At 33.8% G+C, this 23,119-nt stretch overlaps 2 protein-coding genes across 2 annotated transcripts in view; both read left to right on the top strand.

Moving 5' to 3' along the window:
- The window catches only part of LOC123551135 (blood vessel epicardial substance-like), a 121,828-nt gene extending 119,763 nt beyond the window's left edge, over positions 1–2,065 (top strand). Inside the window, exon 4 of the mRNA XM_053540656.1 lies at positions 1,003–2,065. Coding sequence (XP_053396631.1) covers positions 1,003–1,290 — 288 coding nt within the window. The 3' untranslated portion in view covers positions 1,291–2,065. The remainder of the gene's footprint in view (positions 1–1,002) is intronic.
- The window catches only part of LOC128556562 (androglobin-like), a 62,321-nt gene continuing 40,827 nt past the window's right edge, over positions 1,626–23,119 (top strand). The window contains exons 1-14 of the mRNA XM_053542069.1: positions 1,626–1,646; positions 5,361–5,502; positions 10,968–11,027; positions 12,992–13,012; positions 13,910–13,946; positions 15,001–15,095; positions 15,793–15,901; positions 17,233–17,367; positions 17,817–17,970; positions 18,411–18,598; positions 19,058–19,263; positions 19,734–19,751; positions 22,018–22,094; positions 22,803–22,832. Coding sequence (XP_053398044.1) covers positions 1,626–1,646; positions 5,361–5,502; positions 10,968–11,027; positions 12,992–13,012; positions 13,910–13,946; positions 15,001–15,095; positions 15,793–15,901; positions 17,233–17,367; positions 17,817–17,970; positions 18,411–18,598; positions 19,058–19,263; positions 19,734–19,751; positions 22,018–22,094; positions 22,803–22,832 — 1,293 coding nt within the window. The remainder of the gene's footprint in view (positions 1,647–5,360; positions 5,503–10,967; positions 11,028–12,991; positions 13,013–13,909; positions 13,947–15,000; positions 15,096–15,792; positions 15,902–17,232; positions 17,368–17,816; positions 17,971–18,410; positions 18,599–19,057; positions 19,264–19,733; positions 19,752–22,017; positions 22,095–22,802; positions 22,833–23,119) is intronic.

Below are 23,119 nucleotides of genomic sequence, written 5' to 3'. Positions count from 1 at the left end.
CAAAATATCATTTGCTGTATGTGATGAAGTTTTATAATTAACAAAAACATATTATGTTGCAAAATGTAATTATGACATCTGTTGCCCTTTCTTCTAAACAGCGTTCAGCCTTCATGCCATGAGATTTGAATTAAGTACAAGGACAAATGTACAGGAAATAGCTCTTAGTAATTAGGATAAGTGCTTCTTGATGCATCAGATACTCTAATACAACACTTATCCCCTCATCATAATTACTGTTAACCTTGAGGATATTTATGATACTATTTCGAGGTGTATATACCCTTACTTTCCAAGAAATATTTAGATAAGCAAACAAAAGATAATAGGTAAGGGTACAAAGTCAACCATATGACGTATTTTATCATATTTACAACGTAATGGAACAAAACAAGGTCAAAAACATACTTTTATGAACCTTGTGTGTGTACCATTCCATTAGAAAATGATATATAGGCCCGTCTTAAAATTTAAGATTTTAGCAAGAGCTTTCGAGAATCCCTATGTCGGCAATGCAATGAGAAATGATTTTGCTTCAGCAATTTTATTTGATGGCTGTAAGTGATACATCATATTATAATGGCGAATATTTGACATGAGTTATCGATCATTAAAAACAATATCAAATATCAAATAACAATGAATAACAATGCTCTAATTATGTAACTCCAACTAACTTGATTTCCAAATTTACGACTGGTTAATATTTTAGTATATTTAATATTTCCTTTATTTATACATGTATCATTTTTGTGTAAGTGTATAAGTATATATAATTTGTGCAGGCGTGCTTACAATTTGAAAGTAAAATAAAAATGAATCAAAATCGTAAGATGTTTTTTCCAATGCTTTACTTAAAGCGAACCATTGATTTTAATTATCATTTAAAAACGGAACAAAATACGGTTCTAAGTGAAAATGGACAGCCTATCTAACATAAAAGTATAAACATAATATGCTTTTTTTAACAGTTGATGTGTATTGTTTTTTAATACATTTTAGGTTTCCGTAAGTGTGGTTGAAGACAGTTTGATATTTACCTGGCCACAGGATCAGCTGATCAACTATTTGTCCCATGACCCAATTTTAAGACACATTTTTAGACAACTGATCGGAAAGGACATAAGTCACAAACTTTATGAGATACAGGAGAGGCTAATGGCCAACCCAAGTTACATGGACGGCATAAATACACGGCGTTCATCTATGGTAAATGTTCGTCACGGCATTGTATCGAATTCAACGTCGAATCTTGCCAAATTAAACTGCCTGCAAGGTCAGTTAAGCTAGTAGTCTAAGGACAAAATGGAAATACAACACGCATTTCTCGTTGTGCTGTGGATGTTGTGTATAATTGTACAAATTAAGGAACTAAGAATGACCAGGGCCTGTTTCACGAAGCCCATTTATGATTATGCTCTTATGTAAGCGATGCGTCATGGAAGTCCTTATAAGTATAATCATTTAGTTTTCGAACAAACCCTGTTGCCAGTTCTACACCTAAAATGATATATATATTAATGACTTAAAAGCTTATCCAAGCTTTGCAATACATGACAGTTTGTCTGACAAGGCATTTTAGCCTGTATATTCGAAGGACAACGACGGCTATTGTACTCACGATAATGTCGGCATCTGTTACCGTGGTATTAAAATTTATGACAATATAAAATTACCTAAACCTGTATCTTATTAACTAATACAACCCCTGTTGTTTACAAATCTTATAAACTGATATGGGAATTGGCTTCCCAAAAACAATGTCACTTTCATCAACTATTGCAATACTTTTTATAGAGTTCAAGAGAGAGAGAGAGAGAGAGAGCTCTCATTTGTTCCATCCAAACCCTTACAATTTATGTCAGCTCTTTCGTAAACCTCTATTAGTAGAATCTCATTTCACAGTTACCCGTTTCATCCAGCATTGCCAACTCTACTCATCAAATCAGATCCCCACCCGAAAAATAATCCAATATAGTTATCATTCTTACATTAGTCTAAGTGCCCCCTTGGACAACCCCAATCCATGTAAAACGTGTTTGATATTGTTTCTGATAATCCATCCCACCTTTTAACGTTTTTAAACCACTGTCCTTGACATTTCAATAGTTGTTTTTATTACATCCTTTGAACATACACGTCCCTTCTAAAATAAAACAATTTCCTATGATATAAAATCAAACTGAAGTCTTCAACAAATGTAATCAGTGTTTTTCTGAAAAACCCATTCAGCAGGGTTATCGGTGTAATAAAGATAGTTTTTAAACATATAATCAGTATTCCGGTTTCTTTATGAAGTTTAATGATGATTTTAATAAATTAAAAGCAATCATCATTTAAGGAGATGGTGTTTACAAACTTACGGAAGATTATGCCTTGCGGCAATTTTTATTTAGTAAAGTTATGAAATATTCCTTACAAAGTTGATATTCAGAACTTTTACAGTTGGATCCTACGACTGTAGACAGTATTCAAGAGTGTGCTGCAGTTCTGCCCTTGTATGACCAGTGCATTAGTTTATGATTCACATTAGTTTACACTATTCTGTGACCTTGAATAATAATAGGATTAATTGAAGTTTTGTGTCCAAAAAAAAAACGTGTAAAAGTGATCTTTTTTGCAACTGATTTTTGCAATGCGGTGGCAAAGTGTGTTCCTATATTTGTTTATTTTGTCTTTGTTGTTTTATGTAAATACTTTTGCTTCGCACCTTTCTTTAAATGTTATTCATTACCACATGTATACACACACTGTTTTAAGGTTTTCTTTCGGACAAGCTACGTTGTTACCTATTCATATTGAGTCTTTGTCCCTGTGTCTTTCTTCATGTCGATTGCTTCTCACAACATTACGCTTCTTCTGGAAGTAATATATATTGTTTGTCGGTCTTCCACTCATTATTGTTTTATATTTCTCCATACCAAAAGAAAATGTCATGGTGTACTTCCCCTTCTGCTTTAATTGTCTTGTCTTCTTTCGTTTCTTTCTTGGTATTCTCTAATCCCGACTATACTCACCGAGCCAAAAGTAAATTGCATTATCTGTGTTGAAATAGTCAAATGCCATGTCCTCATGCCACCTATTGTAAAAAATCATTTGCAGAGGGCTTACAATGAAATGATCAGTAACATCGCAAACATTTCTATAGAAATTCTCTGGTACAGCTCTGGTAATTAACTACACAATATAGTAACCTGGATGTTATTGTTACTAAAATTAAATGTCTCTTCTTCGATAAGTTTGTCCTTCCGTGACATTCAAGTATATCACGATAGAATCTAAAAAAATACATTTTTCGTTTAACTTTTTAAATGTCCTTTGTAACTTTGTTTCGAAATATTTATATTTGACATGTAGATATTAGATGTTATAGACAAAAAGCTAAGAAATTATTATTAGTACCTTATTCATGAATATATTTATTTAAACTATTAGAGTTTTTATGGAAATTTATGTTGAAAAAGGTCATATGTTAATAATGATTTCGAATAGCAAAACTGTTTACATTATACTTAAAACTAGATTTGTCAAAAAATCTTTGTTATGATTTACACGTTTAATCTGAAATATGAATCAAATGTCTCTTTTTTAACATTTATACCTCAGGCGGTTTCTGTTAAGTAGATCTTGATTACTACTTGTAAAAATATGAAAGGAATCTGTCTACAAAAATGATTTTTCATTGCTGCAAGACTACTAAAACAGTACAATTTTCACTAGTATTTTAGGACATCTTAGCATAACTTATCTGTTTTTAATAAGACGGCAACGGTTTAAGGAAGAGCAAAAATTCAGGAAAATCAAAAATGAATTTCAAACAGAGTAAAACTGCAGAAATCGTGTTTGAAACGCATTTCACCAAACAATTTGTTTTAGTCCGACAATATTAAAATGTAGAGTAAAAAACCAATTTGTTCAATTTGATTTATCTGTTCATAAACGTTACAATGTTTATTATACTCTCCCTTTCTTTCTTGAAACAGAAGAGAAACTAAGAAGGTAAGGGCAGCATGACCGGAAATGCTTCAATGCATGACATTTTAAAAACGCTTGTCCCAAAATGTGTCTATCTCTCAAATTCCTGTGAACTCTTTTGTCAGACAGTGAAATATAATTCATGACTGTGATTATAAGATAATTGAAAGAGCTGTCTTTTTTTTCTATTCAAACCTTTAATTAACACATGCAAATGTGCTTTACATTTCTTTTCTATGTTTGTTGTATTTACACCAATTTGTTTGAATGAAAAATTATATAGATCAGGGTTGTAAATACCTCTTTTCACAATTTCAGTAGGCCTTTCATCGAATTAATTTAAGGATATTCATCTGATAACCATATAATTAATATAGACCATATTGTTTTTAAAACAATTTCTATCTTGTGTACATTCACTAAAGAATGAAATCACTTAAAACAATTGAAGTGCATTTCGGAAAAGCTAAAATAGTTGTATGAAACTGTTTCAACACGACATTCCGTTTTGTCAGATAATTTAGTCCTCCTCCTAATCAAAAATTGGAAATCAATAGAGAAAGAATTTATTCAAAATTGATTCACGGCTAAGCCGTGGACTCTGGCTATTTCTATTTCCACGGGATTCACGATATAGCCGGGGAATCTAACTACTTTGGCGCGAATTTAAATTGACAATTTGAGGCCCATTATAGTGGTTTTGGGGATAAAAACATAAATTACTGAAGTTTATAAAATATCAACTTTCTTGTTACTGAACCGAATTTAATGAAATTTACATGAAAATTTAAGTTATGAAATACAGAAAAACATGAGAGGTATTTTATACGTGAAATCTGACATTTACCTCAATAACTCAAAAATTTACAAAAAGATGATGCAATACCTGCATTTACACTACAGATAAAATAAGGCCCGTATGTCAGTTTGTGACAAGTACAGACCATGATCAGCCTGCATGGATGTGCAGGGTGATCTTGGTCTGGACTGGTCGCAAAGGCAAATTCACTTTCCACCAGCAGGCTAAATGTTAAAGTATTGCAAAAAATAAATAGCAAAGTACTGATGAAGTTTTTTCATAACTTGAGTTTATTGGTAGCATGATAGCAGGGAAGTATTTTTGTTCTGAAAAACAGTCAGACCTGACTTGAATCACATGTTCTTTTTTCGTAACAGGTAAATTGGAAATTGTGCCTGTGCACCAGTTCAAGGCAAATGTTTTTTTCTGTGGTCTCACCTTATGACCTATAATAGTATTGGTGGTCCCAGATACAGGCATGACTGTAAAGTTTTTGGGAATTGAGCATGAAATGATTAGAATATATGTTTTCTCCTTGTTAACTGAAGTTCATATGAGTCCTTATTGAAAATTTGTCTTATTACAGATATTCAGCGAAGCGTTGTACACAACTCTAAGAAAAGTACTGCGAGATGTGGCGAGCCCCGAGATTGCATTTGCGTGGCGGGCGTTCATGTTTGATGCAACTTCAAAAAATATTTTGAGCATTCCTGCAGGTAGCAGACCAGGTAATGAGATAAAACAGGATAAGAAAATCTGGCCTACTTCAATTGTCTAACCATAAACTATGTTTGCTGTTGAAGCATTTGGCAGTCCTCCCATATGAATGACTTGGAGTGCAAATACATGCACTGTCTGTTTTTAAGCTTAGCTCAAGACCAGGAGCGAACAAACATTGGTTGTACTGTGCTTTTGGGCATTGGCAGACACAGGCAGATCTACTAAATCAATTCAACTGTTAGTTAGTTTAACTGTTCTTATTACATTTGAAGTAAGTCTCACTGTGTTTTCAAGCATTCTGAAAACTAAGAAATAATGAATTTGGCATTAATTTTACATTTGAGTCTGAGGCCATAAACATTAGCAGTAATATAGAAAATTGATGGTTATTTTGTCTCGAAATTAAACAAAAAAAATACTTTTTAGCTCAACTTTTCATAGAAAAAGTAGAACTATTGCACTCGCCCCGGCCTCCACGTCGCTGTTGGTTAAAGTTTTTTAAAAAGTCAGGTATCTCTGTTACTATCAAAGCTTTTGACTTGAAACTTAAAATACTTATTTACCATCAAAGTCTACTCCAGAAGAAACAATCCTGATAACTCTGACTTGAATTTTGAAGGAATTATGCCCCTTTTTAACTTGAATTTTTAGCTCACATGAGCACAAAGTGCTCAAAGGTGAGCTTTTGTGATCACCCTGTGTCCGTCGTCCGTCCATCCGTTCGTCCGTCCGTCGTCTGTCGTCGTCAACAATTTGACTGTTAACACTCTAAAGGTCACAATTTTGGCCCAATCTTAATGAAACTTGGTCAGAATGTTACCCTCAATAAAATCTTGGATGAGTTAGATATTGAGTCATCTGGGGTCAAAAACTACGTCACCAGGTCAAATCAAAGGAAAAGCTTGTTAACACTCTAGAGGTCACAATTTTGGCTTAATCTTAATGAAACTTGGTCAGAATGTTACCCTCAATAAAATCTTGGATAAGTTCGATATTGGGTCATCTGGGGTCATAAACTAGGTCACCAGGTCAAATCAAAGAAAAAGCTTCTTAACACTGTAGAGGCAGCATTAATGTCTGTATCTTCAGGCATGAAACCTGGTCAGAGTGTTAATCTTGATGATCTCAAGGTCCAGTTTGAATCTGGGTCATTAAGATCAAAAATTAGGTCACCAGGTCAAACCGAAGGAAAAGCTGGTAAACACTGTAGAGGCCACATTTATGATCATATCTTAATGAAACATGGTCAGAATGTTAATTTTGATGATCTATATGTCATGTTAAAATCTGGGTCAGGTGGGGTCAAAAACTAGGTAACTAGGTCAAATCAAAGGAAAAGCTTGTTAACACTCTAGAGGCCACATTTATGACTCTATCTTCATGAAACTTAATCAGAATGTTAATCTTGATGATCTTTAGGTCAGGTTTGAATCTGGGTCATGTGGGATCAAAAACTACCTCACCAGGTCGAATCAAAGGAAAAACTTGTTAACACTTTAGAGACCACATTTTTGACCATATCTTAATAAAACTTGGTCAGAATGTTAATCTTGATGATCTTTAGGTCAGTAGGTCAGATGAGTGATACAGGGCCTTCATGGCCCTCTTGTTTGTTAAAATTTTTGATAAATTAAAATATCTCTGTAACTATTAAAGCTTTTGACTTGAAACTCAATATAGTTATTTACTATCAAAGTCTGCACCAGGAGACACAATTCCCATAACTCTGATTTGAATTTTGACAGATTTTTTATGCCCCCGAAGGGAGGCATATAGTTTTTGAACCGTCTGTCGGTCTGTCAGTCTGTCAGTCTGTCGCTCTGTCCGCAATTTTCGTGTCCGGTCCATATCTTTGTCATCCATGGATGGATTTTCAAATAACTTGGCATGAATGTGTACCACAGTAAGACGACGTGTCGCGCGCAAGACCCAGGTCCGTAGCTGAAAGGTCAAGGTCACACTTAGACGTTAAAGGTCATTTTTCATGATAGTGCATTGATGGGCGTGTCCGGTCCATATCTTTGTCATCCATGGATGGATTTTCAAATAACTTGGCATGAATATGTACCACAGTAAGACGACGTGTCGCGCGCAAGACCCAGGCCTGTAGCTCAAAGGTCAAGGTCACACTTAGACGTTAAAGGTCATTTTTCATGATAGTGCATTGATGGGCGTGTCCGGTCCATATCTTTGTCATCCATGGATGGATTTTCAAGTAACTACGCATGAATGTGTGGCACAGTAAGACGACATGTTGTGCACAAGACCCAGGTCTGTAGCTCAAAGGTCAAGGTCACACTTAGACGTTAAAGGTCATATTTCATGATAGTGCATTGATGGGCGTGTCCGGTCCATATCTTTGTCATTCATGCATGGATTTTAAAATAACTACGCATGAATGTGTGGCACAGTAAGACAACGTGTCGCGCGCAAGACCCAGGTCCGTAGGTCAAAGGTCCTAAACTCTAACATCGGCCATAACTATTCATTCAAAGTGCCATCGGGGGCATGTGTCATCCTATGGAGACAGCTCTTGTTTGTTAAAGTCTTTGATAAAATCAAATATCTCTGTTACTATTAAAGCTTTTGACTTGACACTCAAATGGTTATTTACTATTAAAGTCTACACCAGGACACACAATTCCCATAACTCTGGTTTGAATTTTGACAAGAGTTATGTCCCTTTTTTACTTGGAATTTGTTTTTTTTTATGGGCAAAACTCTTATTCAGAGTCAAGCACTGAGAAAAGTCTAGCGTGCTGTATAACAGACAGCTCTTGTTAGTCCCCTACTGGTTGAAAACCAGTTTCGGGGACTATAGGAATGCACTTTTCCGTCATTCCGTCCGTCCGTCCGTCTGTCCGTCAGTCCGTCCGCAATTTCGTGTCCGGTCCATAACTCTGTCATCCATGAAGGGATTTTAATATTACTTGGCACAAATGTTCCCCATGATGAGACAACGTGTCATGCGCAAAACCCGGACCCCTAGCTCAAAAGTCAAGGTCACAATTGGAGGTCAAAGGTCAACAGGGCTTTTTTCCTTTCCGGTCCACAACTCTCCAATCCTTGAAGGGATTTTAGTATTACTTGGCACAAATGTTCCCCATGATGAGATGATGTGTCGTGCGCAAATCCCAGACCCCTAGCTCAAAGGTCAAGGTCACAATTGGAGGTCAAAGGTCAACAGGGCTTTTTTCCTGTCCGGTCCATAACTCTCCCATCCATGAAGAGATTTTAATATTACTTGGCACAAATGTTCCCCATGAGGAGATGACGTGTCTTGCGCAAAACCTGGACCCCTAGCTTAAAGGTCAAGGTCACAATTGGAGGTCAAAGGTCAACAAGGCTTTTTTCCTGTCCGGTCCATAACTCTCCCATCTATGAAGGGATTTTAATATTACTTGGCACAAATATACCTCATAATAAGACGATGTCATGCACAACTTTCAAACCCCTAGCTCAAAGGTCAAGGTCACACTTAGCAGTCAAATGTTAACATAGCATGAACAGGGTCTGTTTCGTGCCCGGTCCATAACTCTGACATTCATTAAGGAATTTTAATATCACTTAGCACAAGTGTTGCCCATGATGAGACGACGTATCATGCGCTAATCCCAGACCCCTAGCTCAAAGGTCAAGGTCACAATTGGGGGTCAAAGGTCAACAGAGTTTTTTTCCTGTCCCATCCATAACTCTGCCATCCATGAAGGGATTTTAATATTACTTGGCACAAATGTTCCCCATGATGAGACAACATGTCATGCGCAAAGCCCAGACCCTTAGCTCAAAGGTCAAGGTCACAATTGGAGGTCAAAGGTCAATAAGGTTTTTTTCCCTGTCCGATCCAGAACTCTGTCATCCATCAAGGGATTACAATATTACTTGGCATAAATGTTTCCCATGATGAGATGACATGTCATGCGCAACACCCAGTACCCTAGCTTAAAGGTCAAGGTCACACTTTGAGATCAAAGGTCAAGAGGATTTTTTTCCTGTCCGGTCTATAACTTTGTCATGCAAAGCAGGATTTAGATATCAGTTGACACAAATATTCCCCTGGATGAGACAACATGTCATGCGCAAGAACCAGGTCCCTAGGTCTAAGGTCAAGGTCATATTAGAGGTCAAAGGTCAAATTCAAGAATGACTTTGTACGGAACATTTCTTCTTCATGCATGGAGGGATTTTGATGTAACTTGGACCAAATGTTCACCACCATGAGGCACCCTTGTTTTTAGAATTACGTCCCTTTGTTGTTACTATAAATAGATTTTATTGTAACTTTTTTATTACTGGCGGTAGAGAAAAATCGAGACCACTTTTCTGTGGTACAGCATGCATGTTACATCCAATGTTTAGGTGTATTTTTACCTATCTCTACCTGGTAAAGAGTTTCTTGTGGACTTACATTATATAGATTTTTTTTTTTTTTTTTTTTTTTTTTTTAAAGATTAATTTCCCTTTGTTGTTACTATAAATAACTTACATGATAACATTTTTATAATCAGCCAAAAAAATTCAGTATGAAAACAACTGTAGGTTTTTATATATATAAATTTTAATCCAAGTGTTTTGTTATAACATATTGCATATATAGTACAATATTGTTTATACATCATTGACAAATATCAGTTCATTATGTTATACTGCAGTAGAGAAAATTAGGTGCCTTCCAGTAGGGGACTTTGTATTGCATGGCAATACTTCATTCACTTGTTATTTAGTGGTTTCATCTTTGTCAAATTAAGTTCCTTTTTCAAACCTAGTATCACGATAATTGCACAAATTGTTGTTGTTTTACTTCTGTCTTTATGACTTTGTAAGTTTTAATCAAGCATTGTGAAAGCACCATATTTTGTCAGCCAAGGCTGAAAATGTTGTTATCTTCTTGTTAGTTTACAGTAAATTTCAAGAGCTACATTTTTAATTTCTCTCTGTCTTTCTTTGATAAATGTCAATGCCTATAATCATACTGGTTTTAATGCAACAGGTTTTGAAAGCATGGAGGTAAATTGGAAAATATTAATAAAAAGATTGTGGGTAATTGAGATGTTTAAACCATGTCATATAACCCAGTTTTTTTAGCTACTATTTTTAAAAACACCTGTCTGTATCTTTCTAATCAAAATTCATTCTTAATAATTTATGCTTACGTTGTTCATGTATATTGTACCAGGGAGTCATTTATCAACAATGCGGGTCTGAAATTCAGATTTCATAATTTTTAGATTTCTGTAATGTTCTATTTTGTTTAGTTAACTTGAGTTGTTGTGAAACACTGGTACACTATTATAGTGTGCTTTAACCTAAAAAGACAATAAGCTGTCATAAACTGTCAGTTTGATAGAAAAAAATGACATCATACATACTTAGAGCAATTGAATTATTCAGTCTCAAGAGCATTGTTGAGTACTTGTATCACCGTATATTTTCCTTACAAGATTTGTACCTTCGTTGTTATATAATGTTTTAGCTACTGGACATACGAGCCACCGTGGCTCAGCCAAGCCAGCGGCCACAAAGGGGGCCAAGCGTAAGTGTAGTCTCGCAATGCATGATTCTATGCTTTTTGCTTTATAGAGTTTTGCCTTTCAGTTTTAGCATGGCCTTGGTACACTAGCAGCTCTGGTGATGGGCAGACTTTGTAACACATGCATGCTCTTTTAGAGTATTGGGCTTCTTTAGTTTATTCATAGAAATAGTGTGCCTAGAAGTTTCTGGAACTTTACTGTTGCTATTACGTTTTTGTCTTATATTTAATATACTGTAAAATCATGTAATTTCGTGGTCATCAAAATTTGTGTGGATATGACTTCATGGATATAAAGTGAATGGGAATTTTACTTTTTTGTTGGGGTTAAATTTTGTGGATTGACCATGGACAATGAAATCCATGAAATTTAGTCGCCCATGAATATTAATGATTTCACAGTACATATAATGTGTTGTATTGGTTCCATAACATTTAGGGAACAGTGCAATACTTATAAAATATTAGCTTTGTATCGGGAAATATGCACGAGTTCTCAGCGGAAATATTACGAGACTTTAGGAGCGCAATATTCTTCCGCTGAAGAACTCGTGCATATTTCCCGATGCAAAGATAATAACCTTTTTATTACATACACATCTATACGTATAAATATAATGTAATTATCATAAATGTGTTCAATAGCCTGAATAGGGTTGACAATACTGAACTAAATAGAAAAAAAAACCTAATTACGTCATGCACCCGATATGAAATTCAGGCGTCAATGTATGGAAAAATATTGACGTTTCCGGTTCTAGTGTAACTTAATGGGGAATAGAAACGTGTATGTAATAATATAAAAATGGACTCCAGTGATTCTAATTTGGGGAACAATTGTTTGATTCATATATTTCGTAACAGAACTTTTTGAAAATGTCTTCTTAATTTCTAAGTCTTAGAATTATAGATATTTTCTCGTTTTGAAATTAATACATACATTTTCATTGTTACACTTCAATAATGAGTAATATAAAAAGGAAATTCAATTAAAAACATTGTTACAAAATGCATGAATCAAACAAGGTGTATTATTTTTGCTTGGTTGTATTGACTAAATATGGGTTGTACAATATTGGGATAGGTTTAAAGAATATGCCTCTTGCATTTTAAAATTAGTTGAATTGTATTAGGTTATCAAGTGAAATGGCCATATTTGTAATGATGTCACTGGGTTTTGAATATTTAACTATACTCGAAGTTATTCAGGTAAAATTATTAAGAATGGCTAGGTACTTCCTATGTAATGATAGATATTAAATGATTAACTTCAGTGCATGGAAAATCATTAGTAGCTTCAAAATATGTATGGCGTTTTGTTGAAAGGTTTAGATTATATGTCAAAGATAATTGGCTGAGGATTCTGGTATTGAATTCTAACAGGTCAAAGGTAACAGCACTATGTATACAGGTTACTGTTGAATAAAAAAAAAAAAAAAAAAAGATTCAAACATTGAGACAAGACCGAGTTTTCCATGTCACATAAACGCATAGATTAGATGATTAGAGCTTTTGGTTCTGGGCTTCGTAGTTTCTTGAAGTAGAGCTTAGTTTTCCTAGCAGATAACTTCCTGAAAATCCTACTAAAATGACATATTTCTTAGAATTTACAGTCATTTTTTATCAAATTAACTAAAAATGCTGTTCAGTGGCAATATAAACTATAATATGAATGTTCTTTAACATGTTTGACATTTGAATTCAGTCTTCCGTAAGTAACTGTATTTGAAAAACTTATTAACTCAATAATCCAAAATATAAATGTAGAACTTTATGAATATTAATGGCATGATGCATGCAGTTGCTGATTTTTGGATTGAAATTAATCAAATAAAATACATTTTCTCTAAATTAATGATTTATTGAAACATTTCTTTTATTATGCATTACATATATAATAACAGTACAATCTGTGTAACCAAATGATTTATATTCTATTATTTTCTACCCTGCATGACCCCACATAGAGACTGTCGCCCAAACAGAGGGTATGTAAAGATAGATATATGTATAATTTCTATTTCCATGTTGTGTACTCATCTTGAAGGACCAGAAAGGGCTTGAAAGGAATAACTATTAGCTTCTCAGACCAAATTAGATATTTTTATCTTGTAACTGAGACTTGAAATAGATTACAATTAGGATCCCGTCTTATAAGCAATCCAACTTATAGTTGAGTAATGTTTTTTAATGGCAAAACTGTAAAGCCAATATTTATTGCAGTGAAAGACCTCACTGAATTAAAGCTTTAGATATTTCACATTACTAGTAAATCTGGCATAAAAGGAAAAATGTTGGAATTTCTATCCAGATTATTTCAGGACTAAGAATAATTATCTCCCTTCCCTTGCCAAAATAGCAGCCATTTTAGAGGTCAAACTACTTTAAATGGGATATCAGCAAATGCTGCAAGTTTCTGTTTAAAACAATAATTTAGAATTTAACATGTATGATACAGTCTAAGGAAATAGTTATGTTTTCTGTGAAATTCAATTTCACAAGAAATCTGTCTACGCCTGCAGAACGACAGTCAAGGGAGATAACTGGTTGAGAACTAATATTTTTTCAGTTTCAAACCTTTTCTGATAGCAGTCGTGAAATTATATCTGAATGATCTGCAGATAATTTTCATCCTAAAGTGAAATTGATTGTTGATAGTTTCTCTCTCTATCTCTTAGTTTTCAGGGTAAAGATTTGCTAAGTTCACACATAGTTCTTAGTTTTGTGTTTTTCAAGATTTTTCCATAAAGAGCTTTTTATGCTTTTAGGAGTTTGTTTTTACAGAGCTTTCAAGATATTATACTTTTATTTACAATCATATTATTTCTACTATCTAAAATTATAGCCTTAATAATTGAGCAAGTTTTTATTTGTAATACTTTCAGAGCAGCCAGAAAAAACTAGTTCTTCATGGGAGAATAGGTAAGTTATTGTAAACATGTTATATAATAAACAATATACTGTTTCATTTGATATTAATGTCCTTACTCCACAATTTAGGGTATGTAGAGGGATGACAACTCTTGATAGATTTGACCTGGTATGCATGACCCGAATTTCTTGTGCTCAACACCTCGTGACCTCAATAATTGGATTTGAAACTTTTAACATTTAGCCGGCTAAATTTCTAAAATGGACTGGTCCAACATTCATTTGGACAATACCATTTATTATTCTATGGGGTGTTCACTGAAAATTTATTGACTGAATAGTTAACATGCCAGACCAAGAGCAGCCTGTATGTGCAGGCTGATCTTGGTCTGCACTAGTTGCAAAGGCAAAGTCATTTGCCACCAACAGGCTAAAGGTTAATTTATATCCCATGTAAAAGTATCAGAGTCATGTGAATGGTCATGAGATGCCAGAGTTTATGTGTTTACTATGTATCCGCTGTAAAGGTGTCAACCTTTGACATTTTATAATGGCGTCGGCATTTGACATTTTATAATGGTGTCAGCATTTGACATTTTGTAATGGCGTCGGGCATTTGACATTTTATAATGGTGTCAGCATTTGACATTTTGTAATGGCGTCGGCATTTGACATTTTGTAGGCATGATTGGATGTAATTTCTAGAGTTCAAGTCCTTTGTTAATTTTAGCAAGCTCTTTACAGAAGTAATTTAGTCGGGTATTAATATATTATAGTGTTTATACTTTTAAATCAGTTAAACTTAACTATAAAGTTGTGTTGTAAATTTGGGCCAACATTTCAAAAATGTGTATTGAATAATGGAATGTAAAAAAAAACTGAAACGAAATAAAGGTCTAAGATAAGGTAATTTGGTTTTAGTGTAGAAGTAATTACCATGAGATGGGAAATTACTGATGTACTGTTTAATCTTTGTTTTATGTGACAGAAAATCAGTATCATCCATTTCTTTATTGCCTGTAACTTATTATACATAGTTCTTATTAAAATGAAAAGTTTTCACTATTCTAGATGAATTATTCCTGGACAGAAAACTATTTTTCAGACAAGCAACTACAGAGGAGCAGGTTGCTACGGTAAAGCTACAGAAACAATGGAAAGGATATTGGGTCAGGAAAATAAGGGCTGCTAGAACTCCTGGTAGGTTGTTTGTCATTTCAGATTTGTGAATAATAAATATTCAGGACTGTGAATTTTCAAAGGAATGTACATTTTTGTCAAAAAAAAATTGGTTTTGAACTATGTTTATTTTGAGTAAGGACGAGTGTGGATATTTATAGTTTGCATTTGCCTTTAAACTATATATATATGTCATGCAAGACATTATACACAGCTCTGTATGTAAAGGTCTTTGAGAGCCTAATGGTAGCGACTACAAGTCATCATAAACAGAGTTCCATATGTAAACCACCTTGATATGCTTGTGGTAGAGTGTGCAAGTCATTTTTAAACAGAGTTCGATATTTTAACTGTCTTGATAGTCTCATGGTCAAGTGTGCAAGTCATTTATGAACAGTTCCATATGTAAACTGCTTTAATTATTTGCTGGTAGAGCATTAGCTTTAAGTGCAGTAGAAATGGTAAAGGGTGTGATTCCCATTCGCATTGTATTAAAGACATAACATGATACCAGTAACTCCCTTATTTGATGCTCAGTATAAAGAAAAGAGCAGGGCTTCTCTCACATGCCTTGTGGCAACAGATTTGATCAGGAATGAGGTGTTTAGAGTGATTAATATAGAGTATAGAGATTATTTCACAATATACCTAAAAATAGTTAGGATAAATTAGAACAACCTCTAGAATCGATGTTTGAATGTAACCATATTTGTTGCAGGTTCAGATGAAAATCAAAAGGTATTACAGAACCTACAGAAATGTTGGGCCATCATAGAACAAAACTTGGATCCAAGCAACCCTGACCATCCGGGACTATTCCTGTTTAGGTTTGATCTTACAACTTCATATTATATAAGTCATAGATGTATGTAAAACAGATCTAGAGCAGTTTTGGTAAATATATCTGCTCAGTTTGTAACAGTATTTAGAATGACTATACTCTCAGAGCTGAATGTGACCATAGCCTTGAAAATGCCTTACTTAGGAACAAGTTCTGTCTGGAAAACCAGGACATAGTTACTAGAAATACCTTAAGACATAGGACACAGGACATAGTTACTAGACATTACTTAGGACATAGGATACAGGACGTATTTACTAGAAATTCCTTAAGACATAGGACACAGGACATAGTTACTAGAAATACCTTAAGACATAGGACACAGGACATAGTTACTAGACATTACTTAGGACATAGGATACAGGACGTATTTACTAGAAATTCCTTAAGACATAGGACACAGGACATAGTTACTAGACATTACTTAGGACATAGGATACAGGACGTATTTACTAGAAATTCCTTAAGACATAGGACACAGGACATAGTTACTAGAAATACCTTAAGACATAGGACACAGGACATAGTTACTAGACATTACTTAGGACATAGGACACAGGACGTATTTACTAGAAATTCCTTAAGACATAGGACACAGGACATAGTTACTAGAAATACCTTAAGACATAGGACACAGGACATAGTTACTAGACATTACTTAGGACATAGGATACAGGACGTATTTACTAGAAATTCCTTAAGACATAGGACACAGGACATAGTTACTAGAAATACCTTAAGACATAGGACACAGGACATAGTTACTAGACATTACTTAGGACATAGGATACAGGACGTATTTACTAGAAATTCCTTAAGACATAGGACACAGGACATAGTTACTAGAAATACCTTAAGACATAGGACACAGGACATAGTTACTAGACATTACTTAGGACATAGGATACAGGACGTATTTACTAGAAATTCCTTAAGACATAGGACACAGGACATAGTTACTAGAAATTCCTTAGGATATATGACACAGGACATAGTTACTAGTAATTCCTTAAGACATAGGACACAGGACATAGTTACTAGACATTACTTAGGACATAGGACACAGGGCACAGGACATATTTACTAGAAATTTCTGAGGACATGGGGCATAGTTACTAGAATTTATTCTTCCATCAGTGTAAACTGAATGAAACAAAACTATATTTGATCATATTTGACTCTTAAGTACATGTATATATAATGGAAGTGTTTCCTTGAATGCCAGAGTTCACCTAGCACAATTAAATGTAAGCATCATTGTCAAAATGATATTGCTACAGGTAATTTCAGATTTTCTTCTTGATGATCTGTTTACAGGCAAATGTTTAAATTGGATCCAGACCTGATGGTAAAGTATCCATTCTACAAGGACGAGTGGAACAAGATATCATACAACGATTACAAGGGACAGTACCCTGACCAACCTCCAAACAACTGGTTTGTTGTCTTTAGGTAAGTCTTTAAGTATGACTATTATATTGTTGAAAAGATAGAGCAGAGATATCATTTTGTTGCCAAGATAAAGCAGAGATATCCTTATGTTGCCAAGATGGAGCAGATGGAGCATTTTGTTGCCAAGATAGAGCAGAGATATCATTTTGTTGCCTAGTTGGAGCCGAAGTATAATTTTGTTGCCAGGATAGAGCAGAGTAATCATTTTGTTGCCAAGATAGGCAAAGATATCATTTTGTTGCCAAGATAGAGCAGAGATATCATTTTGTTGCCAAGATAGAGCAGAGATATCATTCTGTTGCCAAGATGGAGCAGAAGTATAATTTTGTTGCCAAAATAGGGCAGAGATATCATTTTGTTGCCAAGTTTCTGTTTTGTACAATTAATATTTTAGTATGAATGCATTGAAATTTGTTACATTCAAATAAAAAAATCGATGTGTATTTCAGAGAGGTTTTCCTTGTGATGGAGGAGATGTTAGCGGTGCCCAAGTTATATGTGCCAATTAGCACATGCATGCTGCGAGTGATAAACAATGATACAGGAGAGGAAATACCCAGGGTCTTTCAGAAAGTTGCACCTTATGTGTACAAGAAAAACAGAGTAAGTTTTTGACTTAACAATTTTTTTTATAAATTATCTGCATTTAGATATTTTAACAAAGTCTTACGAATTAATACATCTAAAAAATCAGATTTTTGTAACTATTGTTACTGATTTCATTGAACTGTTTAAATCTGTGACATGTTGGATTCGGAAATAGCAAAGTAAATGTAAGTCACAATACTTGCACAAGTAATGTAGTGAAATGAAACTGTATTGAGTACCTAGTGTCTGTCTTATCCTAATTGTTTGACTGCAGACAGTTTTGAAATTTTCTTGAATGTTTTGAAATTTTTAAATGTACTGGAACATTTATTTTGAAAAAAAGACTTTAATAAAGTTCCTTTTTGTGGTAACATTTAGCATTGTGTGTGAAGACTTAAGCACACAAGGGACACTGATAAATTGTTGTTTAATTTTTATTTTATGTGATTTTATAGAAAGGTTACACATTTGTTGCTGAAGCACGAACAACAGATCAGCCTTTACAGACTGGTACCTGGCGTATGAGAATGATTGGTTCCCTGTCACCACTTCCAGCACCACTACGAGGGGAAGTAAACAGCAGCTTTGCTGTGAAGGAAATCAAGGATTACTATCTGCCAAACAGCAAAAATGTCATCTTTAGGTAAGTTAGCAAATGATTATGGTAAGACTTAGTGAAATGGCAATATAATGTGCTTCTAATTCTTTGAGATGCCAAAGTAACAATTTAATTTGAGAAAATGATGTAAAGTTCATTGTCACCTTGTTCTTGTATGGAGGATAAATTTTCCTGTTCTGAGAAGGTCTGACGAATTCAATATTGCTGAAAAGTTCAATATCTAGTACTGTGAATTATGTTATGATCTGTAACTACATGTATTCGATCCATTTCAGTTTTGTTGATTCAATAGCTAGCTCATATATTGATCAGAATTTGACAACTTTGATATCATTTTCAGTAGTGTATAAGATACTTTTAGAAATTTGATTTAAATAAATTTCTCCAAATTACCTGTTACAGCCAGTCTTAGAATGTTTCTAGCTTAAATGAACCACGATCTGTTTACAGGAAATTATGAATTCATCTTGTAAATTAATCTAGGTATGCAGTTAAGGTGACGGAGGACCACCTCACCAGTATACAGATGAACACGTCAAAGTCTGATGTGCACATTAAACTTGTCGTGCTGAATAATGAGGAAGAAGTGGCCAGCACCCTCGGAAAAGGTCATGCTGTGATCCCTGCCTTCACATTTCTCAAGGACATTAACCCGGATGAGGAACCTAAGAGGTCAACTTCCAGGGCATGTAAGTAGCTTATGCATTAATGCAGATTTCTTTGAGAACTTTGTAACTATGATATTGTGCTGTTGAAATACTTGATCATGAAAATTTAACATTTATGAACAAGACAAGAAATGAATTAACTGCAGAAAAGTAATAATCAATATATATTATATCAGCTGTTGGATTTTGTCTGCTTTCAAATTTTTAACATAGCTATGGGTGTTTAAGTTAAATAATGCCAGAAAAAAGTCCATAATTTAAAACCACATCATTATTTGTTTTTGTTTGAGACAACATAATTTGCACATATATTCTTGTAACACTGAGAAATAGAAATATATTGCTCTCATTCTATCCAGAAATTTTACAAATAAATTTTCAAAATATCTTGTTATAAATAACTACAGAATCATGAACAATTTGTATATTTTTTCATACACCAAGTGTACATAATGATATTTTGTTCATTGTCTGACAATTTTACCTTACAGTACATGGTTCAGATCATTGTAAGATATTTTATCATTTGATTATTATATACATAGATTGTGGTGTTTGAAGCAATTGGCCTTGCTCTGCATATATCAACTTTTCAGCACAAATCATACATATCATGTACAACATTCACTTGAGCAGTATTGGTCATTATGGTCTTCTATAGGTGGAAAGTCTTGCATTTACAGCTGATACTTGCTGCACTTCAGAAAAATAGGACCAGTGCCCTCAGAGAAATGTGTGTGGGTCAACATAGCAGAAGTTTTAGGGAAAATAGAAACTCTTTTTCTCTATAACAGTAAAAGTTTAAAATGGTTGAGGGATAGCAGTTTTAGAATTATGTTTTGGAGTATCATTCAAAAGTAACCATCATGTTGCAGTTTCTCAATTCTACAATATTATCATCTTGCAATATCTCCATTTTATAATATCACCATTTTGCATTATCTCAATTCTGCATACCATTATGTTGAAATATTATGATATTGCAATATCTCCATGCTGTGATATCATCATGTTGCAATATCAGCATTATGCAATATCATCATGTGGAATTATCTCCATTTTGTGATACTGGCAGGTTGCAAGTTCACTATTCTGCATTATCATTATGCTGCAATATCTCTGTTCTGCAATATTGTTATATTGCAATATCTCCATTCTGTGATATCATGTTGCAAAGTCTTCATTCTGCAGTATCAGTATGTTTCAATATTACTATTCTGCAATATCATCATGTGGCAGTATCTCCATTTCTTGATATTGTCATGCGGCAATATCACTATTCTGCATTATCATAATGTTGCAATATCATAAGTTTGTTCTGCAGTGTTATTCTATTGCAATATCTCCATTCTGCAATATCAACCTGTTGCAAATTTATAGATTTATTAAAGGTAACCAACCAAAGAGCTATTTGTAACTGACCTACATATTCATAAAGATTAAAAAGGCTTAAGGTATTGTAAAATCTGTATAATTTATGCAACAGTTTGCACCTTTTAAGTTAAATGAACAGTTCATTTAGTTAAAGAAAGAATGCACTGGTGGTTTGGACAGACAATGTGTTTTTGGCTTTTGCTATAAGCATTAGATATATTTCAGTGGGTAAAAGATATAAAGGTCTCTATACTTCTTTATTGATGTGCACTTCAACCTTTCTTGCTGTATTACCCTACAATTTGCTCTGGACATAAAATCCTGGAAGATGTGCACACTGTGATATTTCTTCCACAACATCATACACTATCTTGGGCTATACATTGCAATAAGGAGTATACCATTGTTGTCGATAAGACCTCTTCGTTTTTTGAAATAATTGATATAAGGGTTGAAAATAGAAGTGTACCAATATGATTCAGCTTTTGTCATTTGTTTTGTTAAGATCAGAGTGAAATTCGCCATTTAACATTATGGCTTTATGTAGGTTGCATAATTTTTTTTTACACACTTGAATACTGCAGAGCAAACTAGAGCTCTTAAATTTCTTGGCTATTTATTGTTGTTTTTTTTTTCACTAGTATATTTAAAGTTTAATTTTACATTCTGCCTGTGAACTTAGAAATGCTAGAAATATTTGCTTTCTGAAATAATTACAGTAGATCTATACTGATGGTACAGATATTATAGAAATTTAATTGAAGTCAGAAATTCTTGAGTAGATCATCTGTGAGTATTTTAAAGTGTATGTAATCCTGTTATTGTAAAGAGTGGAAAATAAAAGACTGCCCTAACAGAAAACAGGAAGATTTACAAACTGTTGTTGAGCTAGTATTTTCATGCATTGTTTGCTACTGTTTTAAGTCAAAAACTGTTACTATTCAGGGGGAATAACTTCTGGGAAATTCATGATTGTGTCAGTTTGATCATAGCTAGAAGTAAGCTGTTTTACTGCAACTACAGAATGTTATGAATTGAAATGAAATGAGTTATGAACAAAGCAATATTATATCTAAAGTTGCTTACTGTAACACCTAGATTTGACAAAGTTGTTTAGTCATTTCTTGAATTGGCCAAATGGGTCTATTCATCTTTGACGTAACAGTGTAGTATTTTTGTTACACTTAGTATATAACTACTTTGGTTAAAGTAAAATTCAGAGAAACAAGTATGTCAGTGAAGTTAGATCAGTTAAATGTTTCTAGACACTGGCATCAGAATTGTTATCAAAAGCAAAAGTAATGAATGCTTAAGGTTCCTGTAAATGAAAATGCATAGAAGGGAAGTAACTCCGTAGACAGTGTCTGATGTATATAGTATTTATTCTTTTACTATTTTCAGCAAACAAGGGTGAAAGTAAAACCAAAAAGGGCGGGAAGAGAGGAGGTTCAGGCAAGAGCAATGATGGGAGAGGATCGGTGAGTTGTTTTTATAGACATGTTCTCTTTCTGTATTATAGGGTAGAAATGTTCAAATTTCCTTCATCTTTCAGATTAAGGTGTCTGATCCACAGATAAGCATGTTCTGTGTAACAGTGTTATCAAAATATATCAAATATTGATGCCTGGTAAGCTCATATAATTTTGGTATCATTTGAAAGATTATTGTCTACTGAAAAATAAAATATAAATTACATTACAAAAGACTGTTACAAATTTTTTATTTTTTTTTACTTAAAAGTCTACAGAAATCTAGTTATTACAGTGTATGATTTATCATATTTCAATCAAGAAACATGACTGTAATGATTCTTGTATATTATTTTTGGCCACCTGATTTACTAATTCTTGTTCAGCAGATAATTAACCCCAAAAAGTCTTGTTTGAATTGAAAAAAGTTCATATATTAAGCTGTATACAATTCCTTTTATTATGGGATATTTTAATGTCCTTGGGGAGAGCTTAAAACAGTTACACCCCTGACTGTTGGGGAGAGCTTTTACTTTCTTGCTGATCTGTGATCTGTAATCTTACAGCCTTTCTCAGGATACTAATTTATGAGATGCAGCAATGGAAAGACATGTTTATTTCCCTTTTAAATTGATCAGTGATTACTTCAGATCTATTAATATAACAAATAGTTCATAGAATTTACAACGTAATTTTGTAAACATATGAATTTTTCAGACTCCTACGCCCACTGCGCGTAGTCCGAGGGTATGTTATGTGACAGTAATATACACTTGTTTAATATTTGCATGCCATTATAAAAATTATAGAAATGATAAATAATGCATGGATGTATGATGACACAAATATAATAGCCAAGTTGTGATATAATAACATAGTATAGAAAAAATAATACACAGAATGTGCTAGTGTTGTATTTATCAGGTACATGCATGTGTAAACAGATTTCTGCTTTTGAATCTAGTATACTGTGGGTATTACCAGATACGTCCAGTTACACAAAATCAGTGAGATTTTCTGGTAGTTAAATCCAA

This window comes from Mercenaria mercenaria, chromosome 4 (assembly GCF_021730395.1).
Source record: "Mercenaria mercenaria strain notata chromosome 4, MADL_Memer_1, whole genome shotgun sequence".
NCBI classification, from domain to species: Eukaryota; Metazoa; Mollusca; class Bivalvia; order Venerida; family Veneridae; genus Mercenaria; species Mercenaria mercenaria.
This window is presented reverse-complemented; position numbering and strand designations above follow the sequence as displayed.